Genomic DNA, 19589 nt, shown 5'->3' with positions numbered 1-19589 from the left:
GTGGTCTTGAACAATGATTCGTCAGGCTTAAAGTGGTCATATAAATGGACCATTGTGTTTTTCTTTCCACAGCAGGTCTCAGTGCAACAGCTGTTAAACGTTTGCACACTTGCATGAGTACACCTGTGTCATCTGCACAGACTTGCATTTTGAACCAGTGGCAATACCGAAGAAGATCATGAACATAGGCTGTAGATTAAATAATAGGGGCTCTTACACATATCCCTGAGGTACACCAACTGTAAAATGCAGTTTGCTCATTTCCTAAGAACAGCTAGAAATGTGTAAGGTTGTATTTTGGGATCTGTATCGAACTCAAAGAGCTTTCCAACTGTTTCTCTGTCTCTACCCGGAGACTCTGTCTCCCAGTGCTGATGTTTTGGAATTTTAATTAGGTCTTTAATACTACTACTACTACTACTACTAATAATAATAATAATAATGGTGATGATAATAATAGCAACTATTTTCTTTTGTTATCATTATCTATTTGAAGACTACCCCTGTTAGTTAATTTGAGCACAGATCTGTAGCTGACTATAGGGAGGAACAGAGATGTGCAAACACATGCAATATCAGCAGCCCAGAGTCTGGATCAAAGGCCTAAATGAAAAACTCTGTCAGTACAATATTTACCAAAGATTGCTGTTATTCACAAGACTTACAGCTTTGCCCAGGAGCCTTAAACATCTGCATGTAAAGACTTTAGACGGCCCGAGGAATTTCATTTTTTCATATTTTAAAACTAGTAAGTCGGTTGGCTGGAAAACAGTTTTATAGAACAAAACCAGCTGTTTGATATGTATGACGGAAATACAGAAATATTTCTTAAGGAAGTTCTTCAGTATTTATGCAGGCAAGTATCTACCTACCTATGGCTCTTTATCAAACAGTTGTTTATACACTTCTGTGCACTTGCAAAACAGTTAAACATGGATATGATGTGTAAGAAACTGGGCACATCTCATTCAAAATTGATGGTGTAGTTGGGGAGCTAATTATAGTAAAATTGTTTTTTACTTTATTGCATGGCTGTGAAGTGTCCACAGTGAGTGATGATTTATAATGGACTGTGGTTGAGGAAGGGTTGGGTTACTACCCGGTCACCATATCATTTTCATAATCTGTTTGCCTGTCTTTTTGTTCCCATGCAGCACGTTGTTTGCTGAAAAACAATACAATGCACTGAAGGATGTGCAGAAGCATCTATGCTACTGTAGTCATGTGAACTGAGGGCGGTTATGGGAGAGACATTTATACTTTCATGGGTTATGTTGCTGTATTTTTTATTGAATGAGAAATTACATGTGAGGATAAGTGGATGAGCGAGTACACGGTTTAAACAAAAGAGAGCGAAGAGAGAAATAACCTCAGCTCATTCACAGAAAAGTCGGCTGATTCAGCTCAACAGAGCCAGCATTGTTTACAAGAAGGTTCAGTCATCTGTAGCCTGAATGTGAACCGAGACTGTAGTTCAAATTTCTGGCCTTTAGCCACAAAACTGCACCGTACCAGATAGACTGACAGGCTATGGTATCTTGATTTTGAAAGCATTAGATCCAAGCAAAATAGCTATGCTTGGTGAAGTGGGATGTTTCTATTATACTCAAAGAAGTCATATATTACCATATAAATGGGAATGTGTCTGCCTGGTGCTAGACGTGTCTTTTGCCAACTGATGATGAGGATGCAGCATCTGGAAGAAGATCAGCAATGAAGGAAGGAACCTCCTGATATTAGAAATGACCCTGAAGGTCAGGCAGTCAATATGAAGCAGAAACCCGTCCATAATAGAGGAGAAGATGCAGCAAGCTGCAAGTTTGGCTGGTGCTGCAGAATGAATAAGAGATAATCAAGATGGTAAACTCCCAGATCAAAGAGCACTCAAGAGAGTATTATGGGAAAACTAGCTTTCCCTGGTGGACTCTGTGGTTAAGACACAAAAAAAAAAAATTTCAGTGAGGCGAATGCAGCTGGTTAAAGCTTGAAGGCTTAGCAGATGTTTATTGCTGCTTCACATTCGCCCGTTTTGTCTGAAACCATTTGCACTAACCCTCTCATGAATCTGAGAGATGAGACTTTTCACACCTATGTCAGAGCAGACTCATAGTGCCAACTTTGAAGAACCACTGATGCATTTTAAAAATGCAACTGCCATCACACACATCAGCTGCTAAAATCAGCAATGTTTCAGCCGGACTTGGTGTGAAGACACTTTCTTAAACAAACATTCAGCTAATGGTAAAACAGCTTATTTGTTTTTAGAATCCTCATTAGCATGAGCTTTAGCTGTAGCTATTATAAGTGTCCGTATACTTAAAGGAAACCAATTATGCTCATTTTTAGACTTCATATTTTCATTCCTGGACTCTGTATGCTCCTTATTTATCTTAGCAGCCCCTCAATCCACCCAGAGTAACCAGCGGTTACCATTTGAGGGCTCCGAGTCCACCCACTGTCAGAAATAAACTGTTCTAGCTGCTTCGTTTTTAAGGTCAACCACCCTTCTTCTGCTTGGCTGCACTTTTTAAACGAAAGAAATAAACACCGAGTGGGTGGGGCTTCCTCTGCTCACCTGGTTCTATTAAATTCAATATAATTTTATTTATACAGCACCAAATCACAACAACAGTCACCTCAAGGCACTTTATATTGTAAGGTAAACCCAACAATAAATACATACAGAAAAACCCAACAATCATATGAACCCCTATTAGCAAGCCCTTTGGCGACAGTGGGAAGGAAAAACTCCCTTTTAAGAGGAAGAAATCCCAGACAGAACCAGGCTCAAGGAGGGGCGGCCATCTGCTGCGACCGGTTGGGGTGAGAGAAGGAAGGCAGGATAAAAGATGACTCAATGACATCACACAGAGCAGAGGGCAGAAAAAGCTGGTCAGAGCAGTGTGACGGTGGAACTGCTGGCTCACATGAATTATCCGTCTTTGAAACTCTGGCCCCCTCTAATATTAGCATCCACCACTGCAACAGTAAGGAGAGTATAATAAAGCCTTTTAAATTAATCGATTATGTCATGCCCTCGAGTTTAATGCCAATTACCTTCAATAAGAGTCAGCCCTTTATTTCAACTACGGCCTACATTCTCACATGAAAGCACTAGCTCGCTCTGTTAGCACAGAATCTGAATAGAAGCAGATCCCTCTGCAGTTTTCAGCACAGAGAGAGGGGAGGAGAGACCTCTGTGTGTAAACATGTTTGTGTATATGCTGCTGTATGTTGAGGAGAGGGGGAGATGGCAGCTTGCCACAGTGAACTCTCTGACCAGCCCCCCTCCCCTCTAGCTCCCTCAGCAGCTCTGAGGCCAGCTTCGGGATGAGAGCCATGCGCAGCGAGGCTCAGGCACAGCTCAGCCCAGCCAACTGGAACATAGTCGCTATGTAGATTTCTGGGATCTTTCACAGTGTGTCAGATTACAGCGAGCCTCGTCCTGCGCTGCCTGGCTGGAGCATCCTCTGCTCACGCTGCCATGCCAAGGCCTTTTTGGGATCCACGTTTAAGTGTCAGCAAACACACATTCACAAATTATAAGAGGATGCCAATTAGACACAAGACACACGTAGACTACAAAGTGGAAGCTTTTAACTACTTCCCCTTGCAACCAAATGGATCCCCGAGAGTGTCACCGAGCACACGTAAGGGTTTACCGACGAAGAGAAACAAAGAAATCTGGGACACCGCATGGATCTAAATATTTCTAGTTAATCTGCTGCCTTCATGGACAAAGGCGAGGCATGCCAGGACTGTGTGGAGGCTGTGGAACCCCACAGTGTGAGGCTGCTGCCATCCAAAGGACAGCTGCTGTATTACAAACCAGTCGATTCAGTAATTGTTACACAAATAAATAAATAAAAAATTAATGAGGATTTCCTTAATTAGAGAAAGTGCTTCAGTAATTTGAACTTCCACAACCATGTTTGAAAAATGACTTCATCATCTGTATGATTAAATATTCCTGACCCCATGTGGAAACAGCAGGAAATGTAGCACCATTACAATAAAGGGCAACAACAACGGATTCAGAATTTCACAAATAAAGATTTGAAAGAATTTTATTATTGAAACAAAGATCATCTCAGTCCCAGTCCCTTATGGTTTTCAAAAAGCGTGCTTTGGGTTTTAGCGCCAACATTTCACGAACTGTCCTCCAAAGCCCTCTTTGCTTATACAGCAGCATGTATATACTGAAGGGAAAAGAAAAAGGGGAAAAAAACCTATACAAACAGATCATTTTGGCACAATCAACTCGTACATGGTAATCCTGTGCTGGCATATTATTACCAGTTTGCTCTTCATTGGATCAAAATATCTTTCACTGATAAACTCATTCACGATGTATTTTGACCAGAGAGGGAAATACAGTAATCATGTCTGAATCTTTGTAGAAAACAAGGTACAGTAAGAGTGACTGAACGTCTTTGTTAAAAGGTGTAACGCTCGGTGTTGCCGAGTGTTGATACCAGTAACAAAACATTCCTCCTCACAGACTTCCGAGTCCCAGATCCAGCCTCGGTCTGAACCCGGCAGCGTTTCTAAGCTCTGAACTTCATGTAGTGTTTGCATTAGAAGCAAGATGAAAATCTGAAACCTGACAAGTCCAGTGCGAAGCTCTGACCCCTCTCACAGGGAAACACTGAAGAACTTCCTACTGGATGGTAAATCATAGACAAAATGAATGAGAACTGGAAGCGGGGAATTCTGTGACAAGTTCCTTTGCCAACATTTGGTAGAGCATTTTGTGTCATCCCACTCAGTAAGCACTTTGGTATACATGCTGGTCAGAGTCACGTCTACTCGATTACATGATAATACAGTCGGACTAGGCCTCAGCGTGGATTTTAATATCCTTGGGCAGTTTTTTTTCTTCAAGTAAAGATACAAAGACTGTTCATTGTAACTCATTCATAAAGCATGCACTCGGATGGACAAAGAAGTGTGTCGATTGGACAAAACCCCAAGGTAACAGCAAGATCAGAAGAAAAAGTGCAGATTCTCCATATTCACGTAAAAAGATCGATATAAGAAACGCACTTGCTGACGGCGCTCGACGTTTCTCGGGCATCTCGACTCGATGCTGACCCGGGAAACTGATTTTTTGGGTCGCTCCCTGTAAATACTTGACATCACACTTGAAAAAGGCAAAAAGTGGTCCTCCTCTGAGCAGGAGGTCCACCGGGCTCCACTCGGAAGATGAACAAAAATGGCTTCATCTTAACAGTCGTCTCAGATGGACTAGCATGCGGGAAGATTAGCAGACAAAAACAAAAGTAAACGTGATCTGAACACAACTGAAAGTGATAATGGTGCACGAGCCGAAACTTCCGAAACTTCCCGGAGATGAAAAGAAAAAGGCTGTAGGTCTGCATCCCGTCTGCTTCAGCTTACAATTCAAGGATCTTCCGTAGTGCGAAGAAGGGTAACACTGACACCGAGCTCCTCAGAAAACTCGGACACATTCTGTTGCTACAAAAGCCGTAATAAACGGGAAAGACGATTCATTAACAGCAGAGAATAGTTTCTCACTGACGCAATAACTGAACCACAACTTAGGACCACCACAGGAACCGAGCTCGGGAGTTCGTCCTGAAGGACCGCAAACCCGAGCCCCCCTCCTTTAATACGCGTGCATATGATTTTAGAAACGAAAAGCTGAACGCACAAACCCGCGTGTGACCGTGCGCACCGGTTTCAAATGAACAGTAATATCTGCATCTCTTTAAAAGAGATAAATAAAGAGAATAAAGTTATCCCAAAAGACTGACAGACGGGCAAGGCAGCTTCTGGATAAAATACAGGCAGACATTCAAAATGTGAGAACAGAAGTTTTGAAGTACTGATACAGAGGAGTGTAAAACAGACTCATCCCCCATTTTAATATCCAAAATAAATACAAAGAAATAGGTTCGACATCTCAACCATTCATTTTTCACTAAGTGGGGAAAACTTTTTCATCATTCGTTTAATTTTTTCTCAACTCAAAAACAAATTCATTGCATTTGGCATTCAATCTGCAGCTTTCATCTCCGTGTCCCTCCTGTTCCCAAAGCAGGAAAAAGAATTTGGAAATCTCCCAAGAACGTGGCAATGTTTCCATGTTTGACACGTTCACATCTCTGAACTATAAGCAGGGTGTGTAGAAAAACAGACCTGCACAGAGCCACTTTTTCTGGATGCACACCAGGCTTCGCCTCATCTCCACAAAAAAAAACAAAAAGAAAAGAAAAACAGAGCGTGTCCCGCTTAGTTCCCACTAGAGCCTTTGGCCCCGATGAGAGGAATACTCCCTTCATGGCAATTTTTTTCTTCTTCTTTTCTCCCCACACAAGCAGAATCTGGAGCTTTCCACCATCTGCTCGGCTTCCAGAGATAACAGGGAACACAGTCTAATAACCACTTTTAAAGTTGCTGTTGATCGTACTCCGCAATGAGTTTCTTAATGTGCGCCAGTTTGTTGTGTAGATATTCACAGCGGTTCTTCTCTTGGCTGTAGTTTGGATTAGTCTGCGATGGAAAAAGCACAGCGTCAGAATCTGATAAACCGCTCACACACTTCATCAGTGTCAGTCAGAGCCACAACCTACCTTTTTTATTTTACGATACTCTTGAAGTATTTGATTGTGAACCGTCTATTAAAAGAAGGAAAGCGTTCAAGTCATTCGTCTTCACAATAAAGGTAGAAGCGTCGTGTTTATTATACGGTTACTCGTGGTGCTGTGGAATCTTTCGCGTCTCTCTTGGGGTATTTACCTTGTACTTGTCTGTGCCGTGTTGGAGCTGTTTCAGCTCATTATCAAGCACCGTGAACTGCCGGGTGATGCCCTCTATTCGAGCATGTAGTCCCCGGTACTCGCTGTACTCGGCGTTGAAATCATTTTTATACCTTTGACGCTGCTCCGGAGAGCTGATCACTGTATATTTCCTAAGGAGACGAATACAGAAAAACATATTACTGAACAAGAAGAGCCAAAACTACCAAGGACACTCCCTGTCTGGGCAGCATTTACTTTGGATTTTCTTTGTTTTTTTAAAATGTACTTTTACATTGTCTGCAGTAAAAAAAACAGATGACACAACACACAGCACAGTTGTAAGAGTCAGAGTTTCTCAGTTATAAGGCTTTTGTCAGTTTTCCACAAATAAATCATCGAGTTGACCTCGAAGACCTCAGTGGATGCGAGCCAAATTTGAGTGCATTGTTAACATGACCCGAACGTTTTATAAGAACTCTTTCAAAACTATGTTTACAGACAGAAGGACACAAACTTTACCAGAACCCAGAAATATAACCTCGCTGGCCTCGGTAATTAAAGGATTTTTAGAAAAGGTCCCACAGTGCACATACAGGACACCTCAGCTATTGAGTTCAAGTTGTGAGGAGTGAGAAGAATCAATATTGGCTTTTAAGTCTGACGCTGCGGGAAAAGTGCAACTTAAACCGTAACCCAAAATATGTGTCATCACGTCTGCGTTCATGTTTGAGTTGTGGCTGTGAGGAGGAGGAGTATAATTTTTGTGTCTTAGCCACAGCTATGGAGCCGGGTGGCAAAAGGACGAAAAAGTAATGAGCGCTTTCTGAACACCAGCACGCACCCGTCTCCTTTACGTCACGTCTCACCACCAATGGGACAGTGAACTATCTCCTCTCCTCATGTGTGACTCACGGTGGAGGCTGTCTCATTTATTCTGATGAGTTTAACAAGAAGAAGCTTGTCAAAACTTGAATACTCACAATAAATAGTCTGCCACTTCAGGTGAAGATGAAGGAATACTGGTACTGTTACACATCCCATTAAGATCTGAAACGAGAACATGCATTTGAATAATCTCAATGTGTCATCTGTGCAGGTCTCTGATGCAAAAGCAGAGAAACGTCAGTATGACTAGTATTTGTATTTAACTATCATCTGTTTTCTGCCAGTGAAATTAACAGGCGTGCATTTGAGGCACAAACTCGAACAGCAGGGGTCTCAGTTTGTTCGATAAGAAATGGACTCGTAACATGATGCATCACCTACTCACAGTGATGACTAACTGGAGAGCATCCAAATATCAAGTATCACTTTTATTCAGAAATCCACATCTAACGCAGTAAAATACTGTGTGTGTGTGTGTTGCTCTCACCTGTGCTTCTGTGTGGAATACTGTTGCTTTTGAGGTTTCCTAGGCTCGTCTCACAGGCTCTATTAGGCTCTGGCACACACTCGTCACGACTTTTCCTCTCGTTTTCCTGCTCCTTCTCCCTCACCTTCTCTTTATCTTTGCTCTTCTCTTTGTCTTTATGCTTTTTGGACTTCTTTTTAGACTTTGTGTTTAAGGAGGAAGAGCCCTTGTCCCGCGGGGCCTCCAGGACCGTGTGTCTGGGGGAAGATGTTTGAGGGAGCGAAGGCGGCTGATTGAACCTCTCGGGCACCGCCGATTCCTGAGAGTCACAGTCGCGTCCATTGTTGCTGGAGTCATTGCTGACGTCCGACAATGCTTCAAAAGGACGGGGGATGTCGAGCATGGGCAGCTGCTGGGAGCCGGACGGCGTGCCGCCATCTGGCGCTGAACCCACCACTCCCGACTGCGTGCTGCCTGCATCGCCTCTGCCATTGGAAGAGCTGATCTTGCCATTAACCGGGGGTGTTGCAGCCTTGCTAGCGAGGTGCGATATCCTTGGCTTTTTGTTGGCGAGTGGGTCGATGAAGTCGGCAGCGGGCCGTTTCTGGCAAAAACAAAACTGTTTTAGTTTCATACCTTAAAACAGCGTTTGATATGAAATACTGTTCCAGGTGAAATCAGACAGGGGAGAGACTCTAATGAGAGCAGAAAGCAACATAATGAAAACGACAAAACTACAGAGTATTTGAGGAAGAGCACTCTTAGCAGCAAAGACACAATGATGACTGTGCTTCCTTTTCACAGCAGCAGAGATTAGATTACAGACAGCCCTGTTTGACCCAGTCCACTCTGAAGACTTTGGGAGTGGCAGACTCGATGACTTTGTTTGCTCTCCTCACTTGGTGGTGTGAAACAAAGGCAAAGAGCCAGTGAGGAGCTCAGCTTGAACCTCCCAAGCTCTTCTAATCTTCTCCACACAAAGCACCTTTGACACCTGAGATCAAAAGTCTCCTGAGATGACAGCCGGAATGAAAAGACTTCTTTATGATTAGCCATGATGGAGGAGGCTAGACTTTAAGTTTCATGTTCATCAGTGTGGATATGCCTTCCCATTGTACTGTAGCCTGATTCAGAACAGACCCAGCTCAGGTTTATGCTGCATTACCTGCTGTGATTCTGTCTTTTTACCAATGCAGCTAAAAATGGAGCCTGGAGGCCTGTGTGTGTGTGTATTCATATCTTTGTGGGGACCAAAAATTGTAAGTTTACTATGCTTGTGGGGACTAACAACCCGTTATAGGGACAAAATGCTCGTCCCAACGAGTCTGAAGGCAATTTTCAGACTCAAAATGTGGCTTTAGTGTCGGGGTTACAATTAGGTTATGGGCAGGGTTAGGCTGAGGGTTAGGGTTAGCGGCTAGGGAAAGCATTATGTCAGCGAGATGTCCTCACTAAGATATGGAAACGTACGTGTGTGTGTGTGTGTGTGTGTGTGTGTGCGTTTACAGAGGGAGTGAGCGGAAAGGAAGGGGCAAACAGTAGGTGTCTGAGGCAAGAACAGCTGAGTGGAAGGAGCTATTAATAAAGCAGAGCCGCTTCTCCTCCCTCTGCTTAATGGAAGTGTAAATAATGGTAAATTTAGATGTCTGTACAGACCTAACAGGACAGGCAGTATGAAAATATCAAAAAATTGTTTAGGCAGTAAGGCGGGAAAACACAATTTCATGCAGATATAATATACCCAAGAAGATATTTTGTATAATAACAAAAGTTAAGTATTCATGGAAACGTGTATATTTATTTAAAGATTCTAGGGGAGCTTCTAATATCCCTTAATGCGTAATTCTGACCAGCAGCAACCACTAAAGAAAACATTTACTCCAAAAGGCACTTTGGAAATTCACAGAGGAGGATACTAAGAGGAAACATTTATACTTTTGCAGACAGCCAGATGATTTAGAAAAACCCTCCTTGGGAAATACCAGACACCACCAGACTACTACAACAACAGTCCGGGGGTCAGGCTGCAATGTTTGGTAAGCTGGTGGAAATGGAAAGAAACGCTCCAGTACACACATTAGGTGGAAATAATCTTACCCCTATTCCTCCTGCCTTTCTACAAGGTTGCTGGAAACAAGCCTAAAGCATGCTTGGGTTACACATTACGCTTTGTATTTACACTGAATTTTTTTTCTGCCTGGTCTGTATCTCAAACAGGGGTTTTCTATTCTTACATGTAGCTTACTCCGTCTTAACCAGCCATTTATCGTGGTCTGATCACAGGAAGAGACTCGTTATTAAATGTTCAGTCAGTAACGAGGAGGAGGAGGCAGAGGGAAACGGCAGATGAAGCTTTAGTTAAATGTGTGGAAGTGAGAGACGGGTTAAAGGAAGAGGAGGCTCACTTGAGACGGAGAGCAGCTGGCCAGCTCTTTCGGTGGGCTCTCTGGTGGAGGTGCAGAGCTGTTCTGGGCTTGTTTCCTAAGAGAGTTCATGCACACAGACAGAGACAGAGCCAAGAAAATTTAATATAGTTTATGCATACCTGCAGTGCATTCAAACTCTTATCTATCCAATTATCCTGGTGAGTTTAAGCAACATATGCACTGGCAGCAATGAGGGGCTTAAAGTGCAGGAAAGTGATCTCTTTCAACTTCAGCGTTTGACGAGACACTTCCACACTACTAACACACTTCTCACGTCTGAAGCAATCATGGGCTCATAAAGTGTCTTTGAAATGACTTAAACCCTTACAGCTTAAAATCCCCTTTTCTAAGCATACACGGCAAAAAACAGAAAAAGAAATCTAGCTGAAATTTATTCTGTGACAAGCAAATTGTATGTACGAGGACTTCAAAGACCTGAGACAGTCACACTGAGAAGCTCAGAGGGTAGCTATGACAACTGAGTGGAGGAGGAGGTACTTGAGAGCAGCCTTTAATTATGTAAAGAGAAGGCAAAGTTTCAATAATAAAATCTGTGCACATTTTTAGCATTTAATGCTTTTTAATCTCTTAGTCACTGCAGTGTGTTTATTTAACGGCTGAACGGTTTTGGCAGCAGCTTGTGCACGATGAGCGAGAGAGTGCCACGACACTCTGAAGTGACAAAGAAAGTGGTGCTGCTGCTCACTTGGGGATGGACGCTTGTTGTGCCGGGTTACATTTATAAAGAGGTTACTTTTGCATGCTCCGACAATAACAGAACGCCGATTTAAAGGCGAACGAGCAACATTTACACGCTGATCGTAACTGCCTCCGTTACCCACGAGTCATTGCACGGCCAGGTATGAACAAGGATAAACGGTGCATGCTACGTGCAACAACGTACACTTCCTGAGAAGCGTAACTACGCGTTAGATTGAAGCATTCCACGGCTACTGCGATTGGCCCGTCGATTCTCCCTGTGCACTTCCAGCTACGTTTAACGTTGACGTACGATATCAGTGAGACGACAACAATCAACGCCTCAGTATAAGGAATAATCATCAGTGTCAATATACAGAGGGGAAAAAAGTCACAGGATTTGTTCCTATCGACTGGCACTGCACGTGTAACAGCAGGACACGACAACAATGTTGACCACTTAGGTAGGATACATCACAGGCTCTACAAGGTATTCCCCACAGATATATGAATCAGTCCTTAAAGTTGCTTTTTTGAAGCGGAACCTCAGTCTGCTGACCTGAGCAGAGTTCTAACGCTGGCTTAAACACTAGCAGTAAAAACAGAATTCACTGGACAAACACCACATGTGGCCATAAAAATAAAGACGCATCCAGAGATGCTCCTGCCACAGCTGAGGACTTTATCAGTAGGGGGCAGTTAGGTACACCAAGTCTCGTCAGTGCCGCGCCCTTGTAAAAATCACGGCGTGTGTGAGTGTGAGTGAGAGAGAGTGAGTGTGCAGCTGACACTCAAAGGCAGGCAGGAGTGAGAGCAGTGAGACAGCGGGCTGAACCTTGGACAGGTGCCACTTCACACACAGATCAGCATGTGCTGGAACACTTGCATCATGTGCGCCTCACTCATGTTGCTGTGCGACTCCTGCGTGACTGACTGCATTAGCTCCAAACACTGGAGGAGCCACGGAGGGGGAGGTGGTATTTAGGTGGGAGGCTGTTTGCAGGTCAGCTGATAAACTCCCCCAAAAAGAGCTCAAAGTACAGTAAAGACACAAATGGGCAGCAAGCATGTACGGATGTTAAAAAGAAAATACAAGAGCACACACACGAAATACTGACTAGACTTTCCGACAAAAACCGGAGAACTGCTGCAGTGCATGAGACTGTGTGTTGCACGGTGTTGCATTATGAACACTCATTGCTAATATCCTGGCTGCCTTCAGGTGTGGGCACAGTTAAGGTTACTGTGGATAATTAGAGCTATTCTGGAGTCCACTACATAAACACAAACTGAGGACTGAATGTTGCTGGTCTATATATAGCCGGTCGGGCGCTCGCTCCCTCGCTGGCTTGCTTTTCCTCAGCGTTCCAGACCATGAGAAACCAGATTTTTCCACCGGGACGGAGGCCAGCAACTCACGCTGTTAACAAATACAACACTAAGAGGAAATTCAGTGGAATGCAGCAATCTTCCTGGGGCACAGAGAAAGTCGAGCACATTCATACCTCCCAAAAAAAATCCTGAAAGAAAATAATTTCAATCCAAAAATATCCTTATACATGCAATGATCACGTCTCATAAACGACACGAGGAAAATACTAAAGAAAAATAAGCATGCATAGATATTAAACATTACTTCAATGTTTAATATCTATGAGACAAATTTAACATTATAGATTGTCTTATAGACAATTTTTAAAGTCTATAAGACTTTAAACTCATAACCATCACTCTGGCGCTTAACTCTCGCCAGAAATACAAACAAGGTGCTTTTCAAGATTTTTAAGACACAACACGTGAGATGAAACTTAAATCTACTGATCTACCAGAAATGCTGCTATACAAATGAACACTGCTACAGTATCAGAGCCTTCTAACTGCTGTCATGCTATCTCACTGAACACACGTACACATATTTATTGTAACTGCTGACGTACCTGAACAGAATTCTCTTGAGAAGCTGCTGATCTCCTTCTGTGTAGCCTGGCCAGTCCTTCTGAATTTCCTTATACAAAAAGTCCTTTAATGTGAAAGTGTTTTCTCTCCCATTCAGGTTTGCAACCTATGAAAGGAGCAGAAATCTCAGGTGAGCCCAGCTACTATCAAAGTATCAGGAAATCTACATGATGGCCCAAGAGTGTGTGTGCGACCTGTTGCAGGTGGCTATCCAGGGAGTCTTTGTCTAATGGCGAGAGACCATCCTTCTGCAACCTCAGGATCAGCTCGGGCTTCTTGTAAGGCTTGAGAGCCAGCAGGTGGACGAGGCGCTCTCGGAGCGGCCTGTGCTGAGTTGCGCTCTTCTTCAGCGTACTGCTCGAGATGATGACGGGTCGAGACGTCCTCCGTGAGGGGGCGACGTCTGAGAGTCCAGGTGCCGGTTTCCGGATCTGAACCTTCTTACCTGAGAAGATTTAAAACGCACAGACTGATGTTACACATTTTAACGGATCTTTCAAAGAGCCGTCTTAGGAAAACTGTCTGCAGTTTATTTACGAGTTATGACGAGACGCTCGTCTTATGATAAATTTAATTATAAGGGGTATTTAGCGAGCTATGCTGTAATTTATCACAAATAAACAGTGTTAGAAAAATGAGTCATCAGGTTGCTTTTTGGTTGACGGCCAGTGTATTTTATTTTCTTAAGAACAAAAACTGCAGTTTCATCACAGCATCTTTGGACACAGTGGCTGTTAAAGGCTGGGAGAGCTTGCAGATGACTCAATGGCAGTGTTGGGTAAGTTACTTTAAAATAGTAACTTAGTTACATTACTAGTTACTTCTATCAAAAGTAACTCAGTTACTTCAAGTTACTCGTTACTTTCAAAGTAACTAGTTACTAGGGAAAGTAACTTTGGTTTTACTCAGAATTCTCTTGTTAATGTGTTGCTTCCATAACTTTGCCAGTCTTCTAGCTTGCTTACTTGCCACAAGTGCACTGTGCCACCTACCAATAGAAAGGAAAAGATAATGTGCATATTTCCACGAGAGAAATCCCACGCCTGGACCATCATTGACCGCTGCCATGATTCTAGCCTACGTCACAGCGTCGTGTGCGCCTTTTACATCCAACACAAAAACTGCAGTCGTGGTGCTTTGATTGTACTCAGAACTGGGAAATTCTGCCTTCTAAATAGGAAGATGTAGGTAACAGCAGACTGCAGATGAGCTGCATACAGGGCTGGACTGGGACAAAAAAATCGGCCCGGGCATTTTGACTAGAGACCGGCCCACCATTATAGGAAAAATCATAAAGCCTTTGAATGAAAACAAACGCTGTTGTGACAGTGATGTACACTGTCTTGATGGTATATATGCATCAATCTATCAATCGTTTGTTGTAAGATTCAGATAATTAGTTTTTAAAAGCTAGACATTTTAAATGAGAATAAGAAAGAAAAGTATTTCTTTGTGCCCACCTCTCCCTGTTAATGCCCTACCTGGCCCCCCTGGCAAAACTTTGCTAGATCCGCACGTGCACAGTTACCAGCTGTCAGCTACTTAGAAAAGGATCCTGGGGTTATCTGTCTCTCAGAAACAGTTCATAACTTCCCTTCAACTCATCCATGTCACCTAAAAGGTAAACCTGTTTCTCCATCACCTGTTCAGCTCTGATGATTCAGTAAGGACGTCTCCTGGTTTCATCTTCATGTTTCCCTCTCACCAGATAACCAAACCGACATCATGACCAGCAGCTTTTTTGCAGCTGTGGCTCCAGCAAACATCAGCTGATACTAGAAATTAATATTAAATAAATTCTAACAACTGCTGATCAAGCTTAAACGTGCTGCTGTTGTTTAACGTGACATTGGCTGGTTTCCTCTTTCTGGCGCAAAGTGGGCGATAAACAAACAAGAGAGCCGATCAGCTGATCATTGATCAGTTTTCATGATTGAAGTAGAAACAGGAGAGAGAGGGGAGAGAATGAAAGAAGAAGAGGCAGCTGTGCAGCAAAGACACAGAATAACTCCAGCTTTGTGTCTTTTTCATTGTAGCTGAATTACGGGACAAACTGTTCCTTTTCACCTCAATAAGAAACGTGTAATATTTTCTCTGAATACCAGACGGGACAGTTGGCAACTCTAATAACTTATGAACAAAATAAACTTCATAGCACCCACCCAGCTGTATAGAAACTCCATCATGCTAGCTAGTACGCAGTACGGAAAAAGTCAGAATAACGAAAATAAACTGAACCTAAACTTGGTTTATATCTGACCCAGAGAGACTGCAGGTCACAACTTCTTACCTGAAGTTCAGTTCACACTTGGACCGGCGGCCGCCTCGGGTCTCTTTTCCTTCTGCGTCCCCTTTCCCTCATCCACCTGCTGCCTCCACCACTTGTTAATGTTACAGAATCTGTGGAAGCTCCGCGATAGCCACCACACGAAGTAACGAGTAACGACCCTATCTAAATCCCAGTAACGACTAACGCGTTCCTGATTTTGGCATAATAACTAGTTACCGTGCTCGTTACCACAATAATAACGTAGTTACTGTAACGCGTTACTTAATAACGCGTTAGTCCCAACACTGCTCATAGGTGACGCATTGTGAAATGATCTTAAGTTCAAGTCTGTGTGGCAACACTAAACTTCCAGCAAACAGCGGTGATCGCCATCTCCCAGTGACACCTTGCTTTCGGATTACCTCGTGGGGTTGGTGTGATTACCAACACCCCGTTTGCTTCCTAGCACGCGGACCGAGCCTCATGCTGAACAGGCTCACACTAGATTTCTTTCTTTGTAGGCAGCGAGGCAGAGCCGCTGCGGCTTTCTGCTTCGACTGACGCTCAGGGTACTGCGGTGCGGCTCTGATACCAAAACAGAGATTCAGGAAGTGGACGTGTTATGTGTGGGGCATTTCTTCCTCTGTGTGTTTTTAAATTACATTCAAGGAGAAATGGATCAGTGCGTATGAGCCTTTACAGCAAGCATGCATGCTGTTACCGTGAAAGTACACTGCCGTTCAGACACAGGTCACTTTCTGTTAACGCTTCATTCAGATAACCACAGCGAGGAAGCTCAAACAAGCCGTCTGGTCCAGTGAGAACCCATTCACCAGCAGAGCACGGGCTAAGTGTGGGTGTTTGCAGGGAAATATCGCTTCACACGAACCAAAAGCTCAACACTGGTAGTCTTACTAGTCTGTGTGAGTAGGAGACTCTGAAAATGACAGACCAACAGTTGGTATTCATGTGTCATAGTATCGCGTTTTCTCACCTACGTATCGTCCCCCAGGCTTGATGACGATGGCGCTCCTGCTGCGAGTCTCCTCCTCAACCTGGGCCATGCTTTCCTTGGCCTTCTGGTAGGAGTCGTCTGTGGCACATACTGTAATCTTGTCCTGGATCCCACCCAAACAATCCAGCTGAATGCTCCCTTCACTGCCAAAACAAAAAGGAGGTGGTGAGAGAGGAAGACGGAGAATGAATGGACAGAAGTTTGAACCGGAAAAAACCCCATTAGAATCCCTTTTATTGGAGATGTTGAATAAGACACCTGTGATACATTTAAACGAGTCCTACTTTAAAGTATTGCAACAGTGTATTTATAACATTAAGTATTAAAGACTATTTTCACTACTCCACCCCTTCACCGTGCATTCCTGCCCACATGAGAGCCATTAAACCCCCTGGAGGGCACAACTATTATTTTTTTAATTTCCAGCCAACTGTGGGTTCCCACAGTACGACTCACTGCGGCATCAAATCCTATTCTTTCACAGACTTTCCGGCTCCCTTTGATTCCCTTCCACTTTGATGAGGATTTGGCAGAAAATGAGATGGTGCTAGCACAGTTGGTGGAAGCTGAGCTCTGTCATTTGGGTTTTAGACTGCAACTGGAGGTTGACGAGGATCAAGTCGGAGATTCGAATTAACTCCAGCTGACCCACTTTTTAAAAATACTTTGAGAACAATGGGGTCAGAAACTTGACGAGTACAAGATCCTTGTAGTTCCTCATTCTGTTCCTCCATTTCCTTCCTCTTCGACGCACACATCTGCCGGCATTAATTTGATTCAGTCACAGTTTGCGGACGTTATGTGTTGAGTCTTTCCCACCTCTACTTGCTGGGATGGGCCCGACCACCCATGATTGAAGTTTAACTGTACTGGAACACCAGATAGCTTAAGTTCTTACCTCAACATTATTTTGCAAGAATATTTTGTTTAATAACTCAATTTTGGGTGAACTCGACAGAACAATGTCGTCACTCAGCTCGCAGCACCTTTTCATATTTAACTGGAAAAAGATGAAGAACGATTGAACCATTTACCAAAGTTCATAAACGTCACAGCGTCCCGGAGCCGAAGCCCCCATTGTCTTTATCTATGCTGCCTGTAAGGTGGTGAATTGAGAGACCTGACGATTGGTCTCAGGTCCCGAGTTCAACAGTATTTCCAAGCAACAGTCTGCCTGAAAATACTCATTAGATAATTGAAGTGCAAAGACTGCTGACTATTTACACATGGTTTAAATATGTTGACAGAACATGACATTACATCTTGTGTGTTTATGGAGTGTTCCTAGTGCTAGTCCCAAGCCCGGATATATGGGAGGGCTGTGTCAGGAAGGGCATCAAATCAAACATGCGGATTCATCTGCTGTTGGAGGACTGACTCCTTGGGTAATACGCGAGCGACTGTAGGCACCTTCGTGTATTTACATAAGAGAAATTAATAAGAAAGCACTGCTTGTGTTTGCGCTCTTCACCTGGTGATGTACTGCTGGATGCAGTCGAAGCTGCCCTGCGGGTTATCTCTGCCCACATTCGACAGGTAGAAAGTAAAAGTTTGGAGTTCGCTTGAATTTTCTGAGCGTGGTATTGAAATTTTCTGTTGAAGACAAAAACAAAACACACGATACATTAACTGAGCATGAAAGTAAAAAACAGACAAACAAACAAACCTCAGCAGATTCTGGATTTCACGAAGGTCTGATGCATATTACAAAACACGTTTAACATACTTTCCAGACACTTTTCCTGTATGTTGTTTGCATTGCTGTAAACAGGATGTCACTGTGGTACATAATATTTAAGAGGAAAAAAAAAGCTTATAAAAGCTCCAGGGATTTTCTGCTCATTTAAAAACCACACAAAATGCAAAATGCATGTAAATCTACCACCTTGTGTTTCTACGGCATTCATTCACAACTACAGAGTGTTTTAATTGTTGTCCAAACGCACCATTAAAATATATTAGCAGAACAACTATGGTAGGTATTTCTGCAGTCTGTGGTTTTGGATGTAGTTGCAGTGCGCGCATACTACTCTGCCCTCACAAAAAAACCCTCCTCCAGCACTACAGGTGTCGGTTATAAAAGACTGAGGTGAACGTAGAATTAACCACCGTCATCTGGCTAATAATCATAAAGCAAAGCTTCTGGATACTTTGGTTAAGTACAGGAAATAGTTTCAGAAGAAAGCCGAGATTCAGATGTTGTGTTTTTCCTTTAAAGTAGATTGGGCACTATTGTAGTTATGCTCTGTGTGAATACAGCTGACATTTTAATGCAGTGCAAAGAAGCAGGCTGGTAATCTTCTTAAAGGGCAATGTGTAGAGTGAGCGGAGAAAGCACGGGGCGACACCCAAACCTTGGGTGACACACTTCTGATTCACCTCGAAATGATTTTATTACGCTGTGAATTCAACAGCGAATTGATTCGTCGTGTAAAGAAACTTCTTCACTGAATGAGCGTGAGCGGAGGCAGAGGTTTGTGTTTTCAGCACATCTGACCAAATTCAAGTGGTGTCACCACCAAGGACTGTGCATCACACTGAGCCAGTGCGACAAAAGGCTGACGTTACTTATTTGGTGGTTTTGGACACCTAGCAGAGGTCCTCTTGATTGGTGAGCAGGTTTACTGCTGGTGACCCAGCCTCGATCAGAGGCTCTGCTTGTGACTCACTGGCTCCTTAATCAGTGCTGGAAGTCACATGCAGACGGCTAAACCGTTTTACCAAAGACAGAAAGTGTGGAGGCTGCAGGTGACACAATCACCTGTATTTTCCTACCTCTAAAAACTGTTCCATAACTCTGAAAACAGCTTTGTTAACAAAAGGGAAAATGATCATTTAGAAATTATAGCACACTTTTTCCTCGTTATCTGCATTAGCCCAGTTAATTAGCAGCAGTAACACTGACCACCCTCCTACACTGTACTGCCTGTATTTACAAAGAGAGAGCAGGGACAAGATCAGGTGTAAGAGGAGGGAAACTCAGAAGTTCCTTTCTTATGGAACAAAGTATGACTCAAGTGCACAACTAGATTTATGAAGAGTGAAGTACACCGCCTGCGCTCAGAAAACAGCACAACTGTAAAAACAAAACAAAACATCAGCACCATCT

General features: G+C 43.3%; 1 protein-coding gene across 1 annotated transcript in view; it reads right to left on the bottom strand.

Annotated features, from left to right (window-relative positions):
• Nucleotides 1-4049: 4049 nt before the first annotated feature.
• The window catches only part of ell (elongation factor RNA polymerase II), a 38074-nt gene continuing 22534 nt past the window's right edge, over nucleotides 4050-19589 (bottom strand). Inside the window, exons 3-12 of the mRNA XM_085152272.1 lie at nucleotides 17952-18073; nucleotides 16460-16623; nucleotides 13391-13641; nucleotides 13178-13302; nucleotides 10521-10596; nucleotides 8137-8719; nucleotides 7745-7811; nucleotides 6763-6934; nucleotides 6597-6641; nucleotides 4050-6516 (exon numbers count right to left, since the gene is read on the bottom strand). Of these exons, the coding sequence (XP_085008398.1) occupies nucleotides 6412-6516; nucleotides 6597-6641; nucleotides 6763-6934; nucleotides 7745-7811; nucleotides 8137-8719; nucleotides 10521-10596; nucleotides 13178-13302; nucleotides 13391-13641; nucleotides 16460-16623; nucleotides 17952-18073 (1710 nt within the window). The 3' untranslated portion in view covers nucleotides 4050-6411. The remainder of the gene's footprint in view (nucleotides 6517-6596; nucleotides 6642-6762; nucleotides 6935-7744; nucleotides 7812-8136; nucleotides 8720-10520; nucleotides 10597-13177; nucleotides 13303-13390; nucleotides 13642-16459; nucleotides 16624-17951; nucleotides 18074-19589) is intronic.

This window comes from Neolamprologus multifasciatus, chromosome 23 (assembly GCF_963576455.1).
Source record: "Neolamprologus multifasciatus chromosome 23, fNeoMul1.2, whole genome shotgun sequence".
Classification (NCBI taxonomy): Eukaryota; Metazoa; Chordata; class Actinopteri; order Cichliformes; family Cichlidae; genus Neolamprologus; species Neolamprologus multifasciatus.
This window is presented reverse-complemented; position numbering and strand designations above follow the sequence as displayed.